The sequence below is a fragment of the Dermacentor albipictus genome, chromosome 9 (assembly GCF_038994185.2).
Source record: "Dermacentor albipictus isolate Rhodes 1998 colony chromosome 9, USDA_Dalb.pri_finalv2, whole genome shotgun sequence".
Lineage (NCBI taxonomy): Eukaryota > Metazoa > Arthropoda > Arachnida > Ixodida > Ixodidae > Dermacentor > Dermacentor albipictus.
In genome coordinates, this window is record NC_091829.1 from 100,865,978 (window position 1) to 100,882,912 (window position 16,935).

General features: G+C 44.8%; 2 protein-coding genes across 2 annotated transcripts; one reads left to right on the plus strand and one right to left on the minus strand.

Annotated features, from left to right (window-relative positions):
• The first annotated feature begins 148 nt into the window (after positions 1 to 148).
• Polr2J (DNA-directed RNA polymerase II subunit RPB11) lies at positions 149 to 1,415 on the plus strand. Its single transcript, XM_070525111.1, has one exon. The coding sequence runs from the start codon at positions 432 to 434 to the stop codon at positions 783 to 785; it is 354 nt and encodes a 117-aa protein (XP_070381212.1). The 5' UTR covers positions 149 to 431; the 3' UTR covers positions 786 to 1,415.
• Positions 1,416 to 10,734: 9,319 nt separating this feature from the next.
• LOC139049574 (ATPase ASNA1 homolog) lies at positions 10,735 to 16,892 on the minus strand. Its single transcript, XM_070525119.1, has 2 exons — positions 15,703 to 16,892; positions 10,735 to 11,283 (listed from the first exon to the last, which is right to left on the minus strand). The coding sequence occupies exons 1-2, from the start codon at positions 16,222 to 16,224 to the stop codon at positions 10,771 to 10,773; spliced, it is 1,035 nt and encodes a 344-aa protein (XP_070381220.1). The 5' UTR covers positions 16,225 to 16,892; the 3' UTR covers positions 10,735 to 10,770.
• Positions 16,893 to 16,935: the final 43 nt, after the last annotated feature.

The window sequence follows — 16,935 nt, forward strand, 5'->3', positions numbered from 1 at the left end:
TAAATATTTATTATTTCATATAAATAATAACCTAATGTTGGATTTAAAATGCTTTTATAGATATATTTTTACGCTGTAAAGTCAGATACAATTGCGTTTTGATTTTGTTTTGGGGAAGGTGGTGAATTGTAGCGTTGCGGCATCTGGTAATCTTTAGTGTGATTCTACGGCGGTCCGTGTCGGCCAGTGTCGGCGTTTCGTCATATTTCGTCGTGGCGAAGTATCTGTGTTGTCGTTATTGTCGTGTTCATTGGCACGGACAATTTTCTTCGTACTGAACTGTCACACTCTGACGGTCGCCGACTTGCTCGCCTACATCTAGTGCTGGGAGCGACTGCTACCTGTCCCTTTCGTAAACGCCACCGGAGCCGTCTACACGACGCCATTGGTCTTCGAACGTCCGGTGATCCGCGCAGAGCAGCGTCGTCGCGATGAACGCACCGCCGGCATTCGAGTCGTTCCTGCTGTTCGACGGGGAGAAAAAGGTCACCATCGAGAAGGACACGAAGGTGCCGAACGCGGCCATCTTCACGGTCAACAAGGAGGACCACACGCTGGGCAACATGATCCGCGCGCAGCTGCTCAAGGACCCCTGCGTGCTGTTCGCCGGCTACAAGGTGCCCCATCCGCTCGAGCACAAGTTCATCCTGCGGCTCCAGACCACGCCGGACAACACTCCGCAGGAGGCTTTCACCAACGCCATCACCGACCTCATCAGTGAGCTGTCGCTGCTCGAGGAGCGCTTCAAGGAGGCCGTGCGCGAGAAGCACGACGGCCTCGAGTAGTGGCTCTGGGCTTCAGTCTCGCCGCTCTGAACGTTTACCAAGCAGATGGATCTTGGTGCAAGGTGGTCGCCTCGTTTCGTAATAGTGTCGCAGCGGAAACAACGCTGCGACACGAAAAAACTTATTTTCGTTTTTTTTTTCTTTTTTGAACAGAATGAGCCCTGTTAATCCCGTTGCAGGGTAGTGCGCGAATCGTGAGTGTCAAGTTTTCCAGTGAACTCGGCGAAACATGGGGGGGGGGGGGGTTAAGTTGGTGCATGTTTTACGGGAATACCGGCGACTGCTTTATCAACGCCGTGGTCCAAACTGCCGCATTAGAGCGGCCACCGCGACTGTCCTCGGAATATCGCCAGCTACGCCAAAATACTCTACCGATGCTGGCTTTGACTGCCCTGTTTACTTGTGCTCCAACTATTTTTTATCTCACGAAAACCAGGTGTTTTGAAGGATTGTATGAGCATGAAGTAGTTCATAATTGGGATATTGTTTCTGAGAGATATTTCACATTAATTTAGCATTCTGGCTGGCCGATGTGGAAATTGGGTAATGCGAGATGACCATGTGTTAGGTCATATTGTCACACCTTGTAGAAAAGAAAATTGAATAAATCAACTCTTCCCTGGTGTCTGATTCTGGTGGCTGTTTTGGAACTGTTGTATAAAATTCAATCTCAATCATTGAACAGAACTCCCATCATTCTCTTAACTGTCTTTCCTGCTTTGTCATGAAGGGAACAAAAATGATGCAGATCCCATGCACTGTGGGAATCGATGTAAGCGGAGCTTTTCGTGCTGGTTGCTATGATTGACGATAATTAGCAGTCATGTTGATGGCGAAAGCTTAATTTCTTCAACGTTTAGTCTAGCGTGAGAATGGTGAGTTGATGTTAAACGTTACCTTGCATATGCCACTGCTGTTTGTCTGCATAGTACACAGAACATACAGGGCAAGATGTTAGCTTGAGGCACTGTTGCGTGCCATATTTCATCACCTCTGAGAGGTTTGAGCATTGTCATTGCGTTACATGGCACATTGCATTGTGGCAGAAGTAGTAAACTTGAATTATGGGGCTCTACGTGCCAAAACCACAATTGGATTATGAGACGGGCCATAGTGGCTCACTCCGTATTACTTTTGGCACCATGGTGTTGTTTAACTTATCCCAAAATTTAAGTGCATGTTTTGTTTTCTATTTCGCCCCACTGAAATGTGGCTGCTGCGGCCGGGATCAAATACATAACCTTTAGCAATTTCATAGCTGCAAAGCTACCGCAGCGAGCACAGAAGTGTTGGTTTGACGGTCGACCACTTAGGTAGTGTCACCTGGACTCTGCAGTGCACTTTAATTAATGTGGTTCTGCTTCTGCACACCCTGCATAATTTATCCGCTTAACATATCTGCATGGTGTTTATCAGAAATAGCAGGAACGTAATGTATCGTACTTGGAACTCAAGCTTATCCTGTTTCCCCACAACTTCTGTCATATAGTAGTAGGGTTCTCTTGCCTTCTCAGGTCACTTCACCCCCCCTTCCCATTGTATGGGAACTGCCCCTTCCCCTCCCCCCTTTCTACAGTTCTATCTACGTCCTCTCTGCACTCCCATGTTAGTAGAAAGGGAAGCGCTGCAGTTTCTGCAATGCTTTTGAGGGGGGTCACAGATAATTACAGCTGTCAAGAGGCTAATGTGGGGATTTCCAGTTAGCTCCAGAGGGTATTGTGCACATTCGATGCGGTTGGGACCAAAGGAGTTTCTTGTGTCACCTTCTTTCTCTGACTAGCTCCTGTCACGTATACACACACTCTCAACCACACCCCCGACGCAGCGTGCTGGATAGCAGCAGCAGCAGTGGGAAAGTCAAAGAGGCAAAGAAAGCTTCACTTTAAAACATCTTGTGTTTTGAGCAGTGTGTCGAACCGGAACTGGAGTGAAAACCGTAACTAAACCATTACTTTCAGCCAAACTGGAACTTTATGGAGGAACCAGTTTGATCACATGTTGTGCTCCAGGGTCGTTTTTACTGAAATTCTATGATCCTGGAGTCTGCCGCACTGATAGCAGTAGGCAACGTCTCTTGTGTCAATTCTTTGCAGCATGCCGAGTGTTACTTCTGAACAGTCATGTGCCTCGCCACAGTGATCCCATTGGCTGACACTGCAGCATGCAATGTAGCCACGTACTGTCTATACCTATTAGCACCCGTTAATAGGTACAACATAATTATATTTTACACCTTGGAGTTGATAACAGCAACAAACTGTGCGACTTCCGTTCCCACATTTGCCATCAACGCAGTTTATGCACTACCTCATGCTCCACTCAGAACTATTGCTCAATGAAATTCAAATTTGCACCAATCACATCATACACTCATTTGAAATTGAGAACGACTTAAGTGCGAAACACTAACGTTGGAGCACAGTTGATGCAGATACACGCGGGGCACAGTCATTACAGTTCGCATCTAACAATAATATCTGGTAGTAATTAGAAACCCTCTATCTTTATCGCACGTTGCTCACAGCAGGCTGGATGGCATGTTAGCATCTCTTGCTCTTGCCTTGTACGGCTACAAGTTGTTCGCAACTCTGGCTATGAAAGCATTAAATTCTCCCTTTTCTTTCAAAACAAGCCTCGACTAAAATGCCTCACAAAATTGGGAACACTGAAAATTCTGCAATCGTTCCCCAATTCTATTTGCTTCCAGTTGGTTCGGCAAACTCCCCTTCATTCAAAAGAAGGTGTAGAATTTGTCATCAGTAACCTTTATAATATTTTCAAACGCTTGCATAAAGCTCATTTTGCAACCAGGTGGGAGCTATTCCTGGTTTGACATTTTGATTGAGATTTGACGCTTGAACATACACACATCAGGGCAATGTGTAGGCATTTTCAAAAAACAACAGAATCCCACCTCAAAACTTTTATTAGTCATAATACTGTGATGCTTTGACCACTAATAAAGTGCACATGAATCTTGCTAAAACATCTGCCTCCAGGTGGCTTTGCACATCATTAAGAAAGCAAATTTGGCCTCCCACTCCAAGTCTCATTTGTAAAGCAGGATTGCACTAGGCTTCAGCAATTAATGGCGACACATTATACGACAATCTAAGACGTGCCTTTCACCATTGGAGAAATCGAACACGACTTGGTTAACACCCGTTCTGCTCAGTGGTGAGACGGGCTCACTCTTCCCATGATAAAAACATTTTTCATAGGCAAACAACATTTTCTTTCTGTTTACATTTCATTGTTTAAAACTAATGTGCTTTCTTATTCATTGACAAACAGGTTTATTGCAAAACCTAACAGCCGCTCAATTCACTGGCATCATACCAGCCTAATGTAATGAAATACATCTTTGGCTAAATGTTAGAACGACTTATACACTCTCCTTATGTGTGCTCACTAAAACATGTGGTCAAATGAAAGACGAAACACTACACTCTTTACTCATATCTCTTGTTTTCAAAGGTGCTATCGACAGCGTTTGGCATCCCACAGTATTTTAGTTTGTCATAACAGCCCTATACTCACGGACAACTTTCTGTGGCTATGAAGGAAAAACTATGGAGGCAAACTGCACACAAGTGAGAGCGCTTCTGAAAAGAGACCCGCGTTTTCATCCACATTAGTTTAAACTGGGGAAGAGAAAACATAAACACCTTATTAGCAACAGTTAATTAAGACAAAACACACCACTGAATGTAAAAGTTTCCTTATTTTACAGCTTTTCCCTTCCGCGTCTGGACAAATGCGAAACCGTCGCACGTGGAAGCTGCGTCGATTGAGCATCTGTTTTGAGTAACGAAAAGCACTGTCAAACACTGCCGGACTACTTGGCACGGTAACATATGCGCAAAAGCTCCGCCCCCGTGGCTTTCCCTTCATGGCTACAGAAAGTTGTCCACGTCCGTGAGTACGGAAACCTTTGCCAGTAGATAAAATCTTTCCCTGAACACCGTCATATACTGCTTTAGTGCCTGCAAGGTGTAAGCCACCCTTTCAATTAGAAGCCCTGAGAGCTCACCAATGAGTCCCCTACTTAAAAATATTATTTGTAGCCATTTAAATCCCCCCTTTCCCGCCCGGTGCATCAACACAGGCATTCACCGATGACAGGTGGTCGTCATTTCCGCCACCAAACACTTGGATCAAAAAGAAGGAGCACGTGAGGCACTCGTGCTAGACTCTGACTGGGCATGTCTTGCAAAAGTCACCATCAGCAAAGAAAAGTCGTGCTTCCTACACTACACCAATATCCATGCCAACACTTTAACCCAAATTTGCAACCCACCGTATTGCCCTCCAACAGCAACAAAAGTTACAAAAATATGCATATCTCTTAGTCTAACTTTACCTTTACTGAACATCTAAACTACGTCTGGACAAAATTGGAAATCATCACCCATTTACTCATATTTTTCAAAATGCATTAATTTGTATCCTCAATGTGCATTTTTATGTCTTATACATCACCTGTTTTGGTGGCCAATGTTTCCGAGTTCTCGGTTCACTTCAAAACTCGCCTTTGTACAACGCAAACTCCTACTCACCATCACAGCTGGACAAATGGTGCGGAATGCACCTAGGTAGTTGTGAGTCCGAGTCCAGCTGCTTCACTTGCCCTGCCTTGTTTTCATGTTCGGTATATTTAGCCAGCAGCCCGTTTTATTGTGCTATTACATTTTCCCCTAGGTGCCTCCAAAAGTAAGCAATGCTAAGAACAGGACAAAACAGACAGACACAAGACAGCTGTGCCTTCTTCCATTAAAATAAAATAAACATGTAATACATGGGTAGTTAACAGTAATTAAGTGTTAATTTTGTACAGTATGGACAACAAGGACAGGCAACTTCAAGAAACCAGTGAAGGAGAGAATTCGCGGGAGTGGTATTGCGGTAAATCACTGCCTAGCCACACAGAATGCCACGAAGCTCACTGAATGGGCAAATTCCGACCTTTTTATGTATACAACGGTGTATGGTGCTTCATTTTTGTAACAACTTTTTCAAGTTAATGCCCGTGCAGAAGAAAATGGTCTTGCACAGCTAGCAGCCAAAGGAACTGTACGTCTCTCAGAAAGCGTCGCCCATTCTTCACTTGAAGGCATGCAATTTTTCTTCAAATCCAAATGAAGCAGTTCATAATGCTTCAAACTGGCTTGAAGAGCTATTATTTTCGCTCCAAAGTTGAACCTGAAAATGTTTCGATTTGACACCCTGGTATTGAGATAGTTTTGCACTGCTTAGTCACCGCCTAGGTGCTTTTTTTTTTTATGCAAAAAGCACCATTAACAGGACTAAACAGAAAGACGCAATTAAGACTGAGCCTCTTCCAAGTTGGCAGTACAATATAATTGAAACGTTTTCTGTAGCGCGCATCTTTGGTAGATCTGGAAGTTATTCCCTTTTTACATGGCAACGAAAGAGCAGGGCCCATGTTTAGAAAGCCTCTCTCGCATAAGAGTGTTTCCTGCTTTTTTGAATGCCCAACATTCATGATAGTTATCTGACAGTTGGTACAGCAAGAGTGACTACGAATGTGCTCAGAATATATTGTCAGCTATGCGTCAGGAGCACCTATATTAATATACAGAAAAGGAGAAATTTTCCCACTAACCACTGCACCAATTTTAATTAAGTTTGTTCCATTAAAAAAAGATAAAGATAAGATCTTGAAGAATCAAGCTGACAAAACTCTAGGGCAGCAATAAAAGACAATATCACAATTCTGTAAACTGCACCTATTGAAGGATTTAAAACAGACAAAATTTACTTATTATACCACTGCCCTGAAATTCGCCGCCGATTTGTGAGCAGGACTTTCATAAAACCCTCGTAAGCATTGTAACAGTTCCACATAAACTGATGTAAACTTAGTACTATCACATTTATCAGTTTTAGATGCCCTAATGGACGCCGTCAGTTTGCAGAATTGTGATATCTCTTTTTGACCCATTGTTATGGATTTTAGAACTTGGAATTTCAGTTTATTCTTAAACATCAGTTCCTGACAAAAAAAATTTTTTTAGGCCTATATGAAACATTTCCTATAGATGGTAAAGTTCAACTTTCATTTTTAAACGAAACAAATTTCATTCAAATAGGTTCAGCAATTGTCTAGAAAGAACATTTCTGTGTTTTATATGTATTTGAATAAGGAAATCAGCTAAACACTGAGCCAAAGCTTTCTCGTAATAGAGAGTTTTAGTTTGTCCATAGGCTTCTGAATATTCTTAACACCTGCAGGTTACCGCAGCCATGGACAGCAGCAGTAAAGCCGGTGGTGACATCTCGTGGCGTTTTGTCCAAATACAATCTTCTTTTGTGCTGTGTCAGTGTTATCATCACAAAAGAATGATAAAAGTACTGCACATTAAGGATCATGTTGCTTCCAATGCTTTACACCAGCAGTGAAGTAGGCTATTTTAGTCACTGCAGCATTACTTTTGTGTGTTTGCTGGTCAGACAGTGTGTCACCAGAGTTGTTGCCGCCATGTAACTCTTCGGGCGCCTGCTATTCCACAAGTGTTGAGAGCTTTACGAACAAACTAAGTCTCTCTATTTCTGTTTGCAGAATACCGCTTTATTGGATATGTAAATTTGAGCAGATGGGTCCGCGGCAACACTTGGTGGTGCAGCGTTTAACCAGAGAGGACAAGGAGATATTATCGCAGTGACCAGCCACATTCAACTCGGCTGCAGGCGTGAAGTGCTTTTTCAGCAACGTAGTCGTCGCCATGTAGCCTTTTAGAAAATTTTCTTCCGCAACACCGCCCACGTAACATGAAAATGTGTCCGACACGTTGTGTTGGGACGTCATAGGATGCCACTGTCAGTACTGTTCTTGCAGTTCCATGTCCCAGGTAGTGCTTTGTGAATGTTAACATGTTTATGGAAAAGCTAAACCCAGCTATTAATAAAGCAATCTAGACAGCAATGGCCTATCATAGGCAGTACATATTGCTACAGACCAGTACCAATGATGACGTAGGGGCCAGTTGCGTAGAAAAGATTACTATTTGAAGCTAGCATGAGCTGTTGCCTTCTGACCATGAGTCACGTATCCGTTTGAAATTATACCTGCACATACCATAGCCTCTCGTCTGCATCTTTACTTGCAAGACTTTGGCGGAGGTGCGGGGAAGCAAGAAAATTTTCGTGAATACAGGCCCAGGCTTTTTAGTAATCCAGGAGAAATACCTTCGAAAAAAAATTTATGCACATGAAAATTTTGCAGCAACTTCTCAGCACAAATTTTGTGACCCATGATGCACTGTGTTTAAACAGTGCATGCTGTTTGAAGTGTATGTGAAACACATATTCTTTATGAACACTGCAAGACTGAGCTGCCCGCCATGTTCTGGGAGAACCATTGTCAGAACTCGCGCTGCCCTTGAATAGAATGTGCCTAAAAAACATGCAAACCGCAGCAAAATTACAATGGCTCTGTATTATGTAAGAAAGTGGAAGGCAACACAGTACAGGGAAGTAGCAGTAGGCTTGATTTCTGTAATTCCTGCATGTGAAGTCTTTTTGAAGAGCCTTTCGAAAAACAGCTGGCCATTTTGACTACTCTCCAATGTAAATCGTTACTACTAAAATCAATTAAACCAAATCAAAACTCTGCACTTTTGTAAAATTGTTTAATAGGCCCTAATCAGCGTTCCTCAACTATCGTCAAACACATTTTGCGTGCCACTGTTTTCATTAGTGTTTGTCATTCTGAGGATTTACCTTGGCATGCACAGTGCTCACAAAATGAAACGCAACAGGGAAACATTAAATTAGAACACTCCACATGTCCAATTACTCTACAGCATCATGCCATGTCGCTACAAATTTGCTAACTAGAAATGAAGACTTTGATCTAGGTGTGCGAGCCAAAATTGCGCCGATGTCACACAAACTGAAGATGCTGGAAACGAAAGTGTGCACGTTATAGTTAGCCCAAATCGATGCGTTTCATTGCACGAGCACTGTGCAATCATATACACAGCACTTGAAGGGATCAATTCAGATAAATTTTTCTACCCTACAAGTAGCAATGCGGGGCGAGACCAGAGTGAATTTTAACACCGCATGGCTACAAATTTAGGCAGACCAAAACGGTGTGCTACAGCCCAAATGAAAAGGCAAGTTCTTGCTTCGGGCATGTCATACTAGGCTACGCACAGGTCCAAGTTATGCATGCTCTGAAGCCTGATCAGAAACTAATGCCTCGTCGATTGAGTGGCAGGGTTTTACATCCGGAACTAATGCAGAAGCAGTGAGAGACACTATAGCAGGGGCTTCGGATCTTTTTGGACACCTGGATTCCTTTAATGCACACCCAATAGTGAATATGTGCATTTGGAAATATTCAGCTGATCTAGATTGATAGATTGTTCATCTAGAAGTCTATCACCATGTTCCGTCTTCCAATACACAACTTTGTTGCATAGAAAAATTGCCACCAGAGGTATCACCGATGCTCCTTAATCTTATTTGGCCGCACCAATGCAGGCGAGTCGGCGTAATTCGCACGTGACCTCCCCCTATGCCACTCTCTGTGAAATGGCCAGTGTTGACCTCACATGAGAGGTACCATAGTTCAATTTTCTAATTTTGTTATTTTCTTGCTTACAAAAAAGCTCCATTCTCGTTTTGAATTCATTACTACAGAAGCCTAATCTTTCGATCTAGCTCCACATAAAATTTTCATTCAGTGTCCCTTTAAATGGCAGTGGCAAATAAAAGTGGTATGGATGCCATCGAAGGCTATTTATCAATCTTAGCTGGCTCAAATCTTACCTAACTGACCTACTGACTCCAGAAAATTAAAAACGTTGTTATATTGAATAAACAGTTTTTGGCGTAGTAAGAAACAGGGCTTGATTAAGTGTCTTTTCCTTTCTGTGTATTTACACGAGGTCTGACTGCAAAGGCGGTTAAGATCCTGTCATTTTCTACAATGACGGTCTGAAGCTCTATGTTTTAAAAAGATACCCATGCAACTGTACAAAGTGCTCAATTTCTCAGTCCATATAATTTGACTTCTCCGACACATTCTTGGTGATGAAAGCTGTCCGACGATCCTGGACGTCGCTATAGTGCTTACTGAACTGTTCCATTCAGCTGATTTTCAGGAAACACAACATAAAGCAAGTTATCAGGTCAGCAAATAGGGTGTCCTGGACTGTAAGCGGTGTATGCTTACAACTGCACGCTGATGCCTGCTTTTTCAATACCTCCTGTGCCTACATGGTTGGATATCCAGCAAAAGGCTACACCTGGTCTAGTTGCACTGAGCAAGTTTAGCAGTTTGATGACGAATGCTTTCTTCGGGCGCTCCTTTACGTTATAGCATTAAAAGCGCTAAAGGAATCCATGTAAATGACTTACTTTTCCAATCTTCTTGCAAACACTTCCATCACCAGTAAATATGTTTACGTTATGTACTGAAACACTTGACGCCATTCCAATTGAAGAAAACAATTGCGTGACTGATGCAGTTGTCACACATCAAAGAGGCACCTGTGCAGCAAGGCATGTATGTATCATATTCATGCCAAGTTGATAGGAACTTGCTTGTTTCATAGCTCATTCAGTTTTGTGTTCTTGTTCAATGTCAAGAATGTTAAATTAACTGTATCATTGATTATCTGCCACAGACCAAGTTAAATTGGTGTGGTAAAGAGAATCCAGTTCTTCACATTTACTTTATAGTCAGCAAAAAAGCTTTACATAAGTGGTTCATTCACAAAAAGCTGTGTTATCGGCAATCTTGTACAACTGAGAAGCATGTCTTGTTGGGCAGATTGTAGATTTTCGACCAGTAGCTGCTTGCCCGATAAGTTCACTGCAGGAGCATTTCTTGCATTTCATTTCCACTGTAATGCGGCTGCCATGGTCGGGACTCGAACCCACAACCTCAAGCCACCACCACGCAAGACGAAAGACATGAAAGCAAGCAGCACCGGTTTATTGGCAGATCAGGCTAGGACTGGGGCGGCGGTGTGTAAGGCGGCACGTACGGCTGCACGAGGTGCCGGGAGAAGGCGCGCACCTGCTCGGCACCGCGCACCTCCTGGTCCAGCAGGGGCAGCCGCGTCACATGGAAGTCCTCGTACAGGTCGGCAATCTGGTCCAGGTACTTGGCCTGGAGGCGGCAGCGGGCGGCGCACATGCGGCAGGGGTTGCGCTCGGGGAACAGCAGCTGGTTGACGACGATGTTGTGCGTGTCGATGCCGCACTTGGTCAACTCCTGCACCAGCCGCTCGGTCTCGTAGAGCGAGAGGAACTCGGCAATGCAGATACACACGAAGGTCGTCTGGTCCGGGTCGCGGAACTGGGCGTTGACCTGGCGGATGACGGGCAGCATCTCCTCCACCTTGGAGGACATGGCGTCGGCCGTCAGCTCCTGCAGCCCCAGCAGTCCGGCCACTTGCGAGATGAACGGGCTCAGGTGGGACTTGAGCCGCAGCAGCTTGCCCATGCCCTTTTCCATGACCTGCGTAGGGGGGCAAGCGTGGGAACAGTTTCTCGTTGGGCTGGTTGGTTAAACATAGCTATTGCGGGATAGGTGCAAGGACCAGTTGGTAAATACCGACAATGCGGGACCTACTGCTCCCAGGGCAGAACAAGAAAGCCCTTGGTGCATGCCTGTTCATCCAATGTGCAGTGGCTTGCATGGCCTACGGATAATGTGACAGAACAAATGACACCAAACAAGTAACACCAGTTCAGGTAAAGCATCAGACGAAGTGTGTCCTACTTCGGGTGACGGTGTTCTTGTGTTTCCCTATTCATACAACTATGTTTTATGAACACAGAAACTTATATCTTAAATTTCTCTGTTATGTACACTGCAGTCCACAGTTAAAGGGAACGCTCAAATGTGTCGCTCTCATTTTTCGGGCACCCTTGCTGCAAGTGGCTGTGGAGGTGCACTGCACAGGTGCGCCGGAAGGAGTCAGAGTTATCAAGCACAAGTTATTTGCTGCAAATCTAACTGTACTCTTGTGAGAGAGGAATATCTGCACATGTTCCCCACTCAAGTGTTCCCTTCAACAGTGGACCCCCCAGTACCTAGCGATAGCATTAGTTAAGGAGTGTATAATCGCTATGAGAAAGAATTTGTGTTTTGAGCATCACACTAACCTACTGAAACATGCAACATTTTTCCTATAGCTCACCTGCTATGTCCTCGGGCGAGCGGCAGAATTGCAACTTATAAGACGCCCACAAACACTGACACCAAGGACAACATGGGGGAAATTACTTGTGCTTAATAAATGAAATAAAGAAACGATAAAGTAATGGAAATGAAAGTGGATGAAAAAACAACTTGCCGCAGGTGAGGAACGATGGAGAAACGGCGCCACAGTAGCTCAATTGGTAGAGCATCGCATGCGAAATGTGAAGGTTGTGGGATCGTTTAGAACTGCAACTACGGTTTTTACATCCCAAAGCTATATGTGGTCAACGCTCTCAAAAATGCTTATACTTTGACAATAATCAGCATTCTTATGTGCATCTGCATCAACACAATAGCACACAGTACTAACTGTTCTGCTACGAAATGCTTAGACAAACAGTTATATTTTCTTAGAAAAAGTTATATTTTTTTTCCACTTTCATGTCCCTTTTCTTGACTATGTTCTACATTTCAATTTTAATTTCCCTAATGTTTTCCTTGGCTTCATTGTCTGTTGGCTTTATGTGGTCATGATTAGATGAACAGGTCGTTCCAATGGGAATGTATCTTACATGATGTGCTACATAAATGAAATGCAGCGATCGAAAATGACAATTTCGTGATGCATTAAAGTGGAAGAACTTTTGTGAGAAATGTGTAACGCGGCAATGTCTGTGTCTACTAGTAGGGTGCGTGAGTTTGGCCACAAATAGAGGCATTATTCAGTTCCCGTCTAGCACAGACTGCGCAAAGCAAAACAGCTGCTACCACACAATGTCAGGCATCAGTGTGCTTTTCACCTCTTCAGGCACAAGGCAACCCAAACGTGGCCTGCAATGCAAACAGCACTTCTCATTAAGTGCCTTCAGAAAGAACAAAACAGGGACCAAAATATGCAATGATTCAACAGGAAAGTCCAATGTGCGGGACAGCATGCTGCTCTTTCTATGACGTCAACACCATTTCCCCAAAACAGTGTGTCCCTATGTAAGTGTGATCTGGTATTCCATAATTAAACACTACAGCACAGGAAAAGACTGAGAACTAGCTTAGCTGGGAACGGTGTTTGACTGATTGCAATGATGTCTGATGGCTCTCGCATTTGATAGAAGCACACCCCGTGCTCTAGCATTTAATTGCGACTTCCCCAGTAATCAGTACTTCTGCTCTGTTGTCTGCAAACATGACAATGAAATCTGCTGCCAAGCGATTCAAAACGTACCAGATTTTTAGTCATACATAAAAAGACCAATTCAGTAAGGTAACCACACTGTCTTTACTTGGACACCTCAAAGAGCAAGTGTGACAGCAAGCAAAAGTGCGCAATGGAAGCAAAACATGTGCATAAATTACACCAGTCAGTGTTTTACTCCCACTACATCATCCTCACTGTTTGACTCACACTGGTTCGCTGCTATTTACAGTGGAACACACCAAACAAACCACCAAGTTGGAAACTCCTGGACAATGTCTGTTCATGCAATCTTTGGAATCTTGTGACTTCTAGCACCTGTCCCATTATTCCCTCACCTATGGGTAGTGTCAACCATACCTAGCTTTTCATGATGCGGCCACATGAGTAATGACCATTTTGGAATTACGGGCTAACACTTATTGCTCAATCATTACCGCCACATTGTAATGCTTTCATAGTCAAGCATTTACCACGCATATGAGAAAAAGTTTTGTGCAGCAAGTATTGAAGTTTAAAAAAAAAATGGAATGACGCAATTAACGAGTGAAATAGGGCCGGAAAACACAGCTGCACTAAGCTCTGTGGATCTATCTGCCCGAGGCTGATGAAAAAAGTTGCTTAAATGTGGAGACAACAGAATGGAATTTTATCCTGGGTATTCTTCAGTCAGAAGTTCAGCATGCCTTTTTAAAGATGAGCAAATTACCCTGATACGACAAATGGCACATTATATCCTGCAGGCCTTCACATACCTGCAGAGCTGTGAACTTTAATATTCGTGCAAATCTCACAGAAATGACACTGGAACGAGAGGGGGTATTAGAACACAACAAAAATACACGTTTACCCTGTGCACATGACTTCTGAGGGATACGTACACACTTCATTAAAGATGACTTATGTTCACACCAATAATTTGTTGTAGTAGGCCCACTGGGTTCTGTGACATGGTGGTACAGTGTGGTGCGAATAAATACTCTGGACTTCTCATCCTAGCCCACTGTATTGCTTCGCAGCGCAGTGTATCATCATACCTTTAGATGTTGCACACAAACAGCAGCAAACTTGGAACTGGGAGGACTGACAAGCAGTGCATAGTTCTTAGATTGTGGTCACTTTTTTGGTGGCTCTGTTGTAGCCGATTTTGCCAGCTCAAGGAACGTGTCCTAACAGCTCGCTTGAAGTAAGTGCCCCTTTGATGACCTTTCACCAACAATAGACTTCCAAGGGTGCAGTTGGTGACCAACGTGGGAGACTTCGCAAACAGGCCTTATTTTTCATAAAACATGACCAAACATTCATAAATTGGTAGAACGAGCCCAAGTTTTATGAAAAGCTTACGAGAAATTGTCGGCTGGTATGCCTTGGCCACTCAACATTAGAAGGATGATATGTTGCAATGTGTTTCATTTGCAGCCCAGCATAGCCCGGAGCAATGATATACTGCGCATGTCACAGCTCAGATGAGCCTTGCAGTGACACTACTGAAAGTGCCAGGGGGGAGGTGAACACACCGACTGTAGATAAGCTATTATAATAAATTATTTACGGTGCTCTGTGGCTCATCATTATTTCCTCTAGCATTTGGAGGTCTAGGAGCATGATTTAATGCAAAAATATGAATAGCCGAAAATATCATGTCAGTATCCCTATGTAACGGCAGCATTCAAACAACTGCAGGAGCTATGGAAAGAGGGTGCACTAGGCATTTAAAAGGCCAATGAGGCCTAAAATGTGTGCTGGGTTCCGTAGTATGTCAGGCTCGGAAACAATAGTGTGCCATGGTCACTTCAGGTGCGCTAATGGCAGCTTTCCAGGTAGCACGACAGCATTTACCAGCGTATGATGTGAACACAGGTGTCCCAGTTGACTACTCCAGGCCACTGTTTGCTTCATGCAGTTCCACTGTTTTGCTAACTGCGAGACTCAATTTATCTGAAAAACAGCTTTTTTTTTTTTCAGAGCCAGCATACACTGCTGCATCTTACATGTGGCGTTAGTAGCATAATTATGTGCAGTTCAGTTTTACATATGCAAAAGCTGATATTGCTAAAGCATCTAATTCTACGCAGTATCTTTAAAGTCAACTGCAATGTGCATGGTGTACGCACCTTCATGAATAATCCACTACTGATGGAACAACCTGCCATCACCAAGACTCAAATGGAAACCAATCCGACACCATAACGGCCACACTGAATGCGAGTAGGCGGCAACAGACCTTGGCCAACGTGCAAAAAGTGGCACGGCCTATAGCAATAATTCCGGGCCCGTAATCGAACGAACAGCGCAGCTTCGGTGAGTGAATTCTGTTATGCAGGCTCAACGGGGCGGATTCCAGCAACTAACTGGCCACACTTTTGTGAGCAGCCCGAGCCTTTACAGCAGCTCGTTTGACCCATCTGCTGAATGACCCGTCGAGTGATGTATGGCAGCAGTGACAGGACGGCAGGGCAACTTTTACAGCTTTTGTGATTCGCAAACCTACAGCTGTCTGTGGCGGCCGGTTAACCTGTTGTTGTTCTTGCGACAATTACCTGCGGGAAAGAGAGCAGGCGCAGCGTGTGTCCCGTGGGCGCCGTGTCGAAGATGACCACAGAGAAGTTCATGCTTCGCACGAGCTTCATCACCTCGGCGTAGCTCATGGCCTCGTCGATACCCGGAAAGGCGCCCAGAATCTCCTGCATCATGCTCTTGCTGGCGCGGAACGGGTCGCCTTCCTCGAAGTACTCGTCCGGCAGCTCCGAGAAGCCCAGGTTGGGGTCGATCTCCATGGCGTACAGGTTCGAGAAGCCGTTCACCGGAGTTGGCACCTTGGAGAACTTCTGGTCGAACGCGTCCGAGATGTTGTGGGCCGGGTCGGTGGAGATGATGAGCACGCTTTCGCGCGTCGCCGCCAGTTGCACGGCCAGGCTGCAGCTACAGGTGGTCTTGCCGACGCCGCCCTTGCCGCCGACGAAAACCCACTTGAGGGACTTCTGCTCGATGATGTTCATGAGCGAAGGCTCGAGCAGGCCAGCTGCCAACGCCTTGTCGCCCATGTCGGACGCCATCGCCATGGGCCGCTGCCCTCGCAGGAACGCGGCTGGCTACCCGGTGAAACGCGTACTCGCCTACGCTACCGTTCCGCCTCGGAGCGGAGGCGCTCTTGGGGCAGGTGATGAACACGTCGTCAAAGCCGCAGCGCTGGTCACTGATGCCACAGATGTGCAACGCCAGCTGGTCCAGCGGTCGTGATCCATTCACATCGGGCGACGCATCACATCATGCACAACCGATGGCTGCCAGGCTGCGGCTGCCGATGGCTAGCAACGGCTACCATATACCATCGTTTGCACTTCCGCTAGCCACCATACTTCCGCTATATTTGATTGGCTGACGCCATCTTTTCGACGCGTCTGCTATGGCGTCTGCTCTCCGCAAGACTAGACGTTTCCGCTGAAAACCTAAACCAAATTAAATGCTATGCATATTTCTATGGAGCCAGTATGATGGCTAAGAGGCTAATCTATAGATTCTTGAGCATCCTTTGCGCAGCTGTGCAGCATAACACTCGAGCGTCGTGCAGAAGAAAGAAAAGAAAATTGTTAAGCGGCAGGACCGGTAAAATGGAGAACAACCAATAACTTTGAATGTTGAAAAGAGAGAGCAAACAAGATCTACATGTGACAGTAACAGGGAAGCAAAGCTGACGTAACAACGTGGTAGGTGGGAGTGTCTTAAAAGCGTGGTAATCTCAAACTGGCAAACGTCAACTCGACCATGTGCAG

Excerpts from the sequence above, each read along its gene's own strand:
- Polr2J (XM_070525111.1), top strand. The coding sequence starts at position 432 with ATGAACGCACCGCCGGCATTCGAGTCGTTCCTGCTGTTCGACGGGGAG.
- LOC139049574 (XM_070525119.1), bottom strand. The coding sequence starts at position 16,224 with ATGGCGATGGCGTCCGACATGGGCGACAAGGCGTTGGCAGCTGGCCTG. Across the intron at positions 11,284-15,702 it reads GCCTGCTCTCTTTCCCGCAG|GTCATGGAAAAGGGCATGGG; the intron begins GTAATTGTCGCA and ends CCCCCTACGCAG.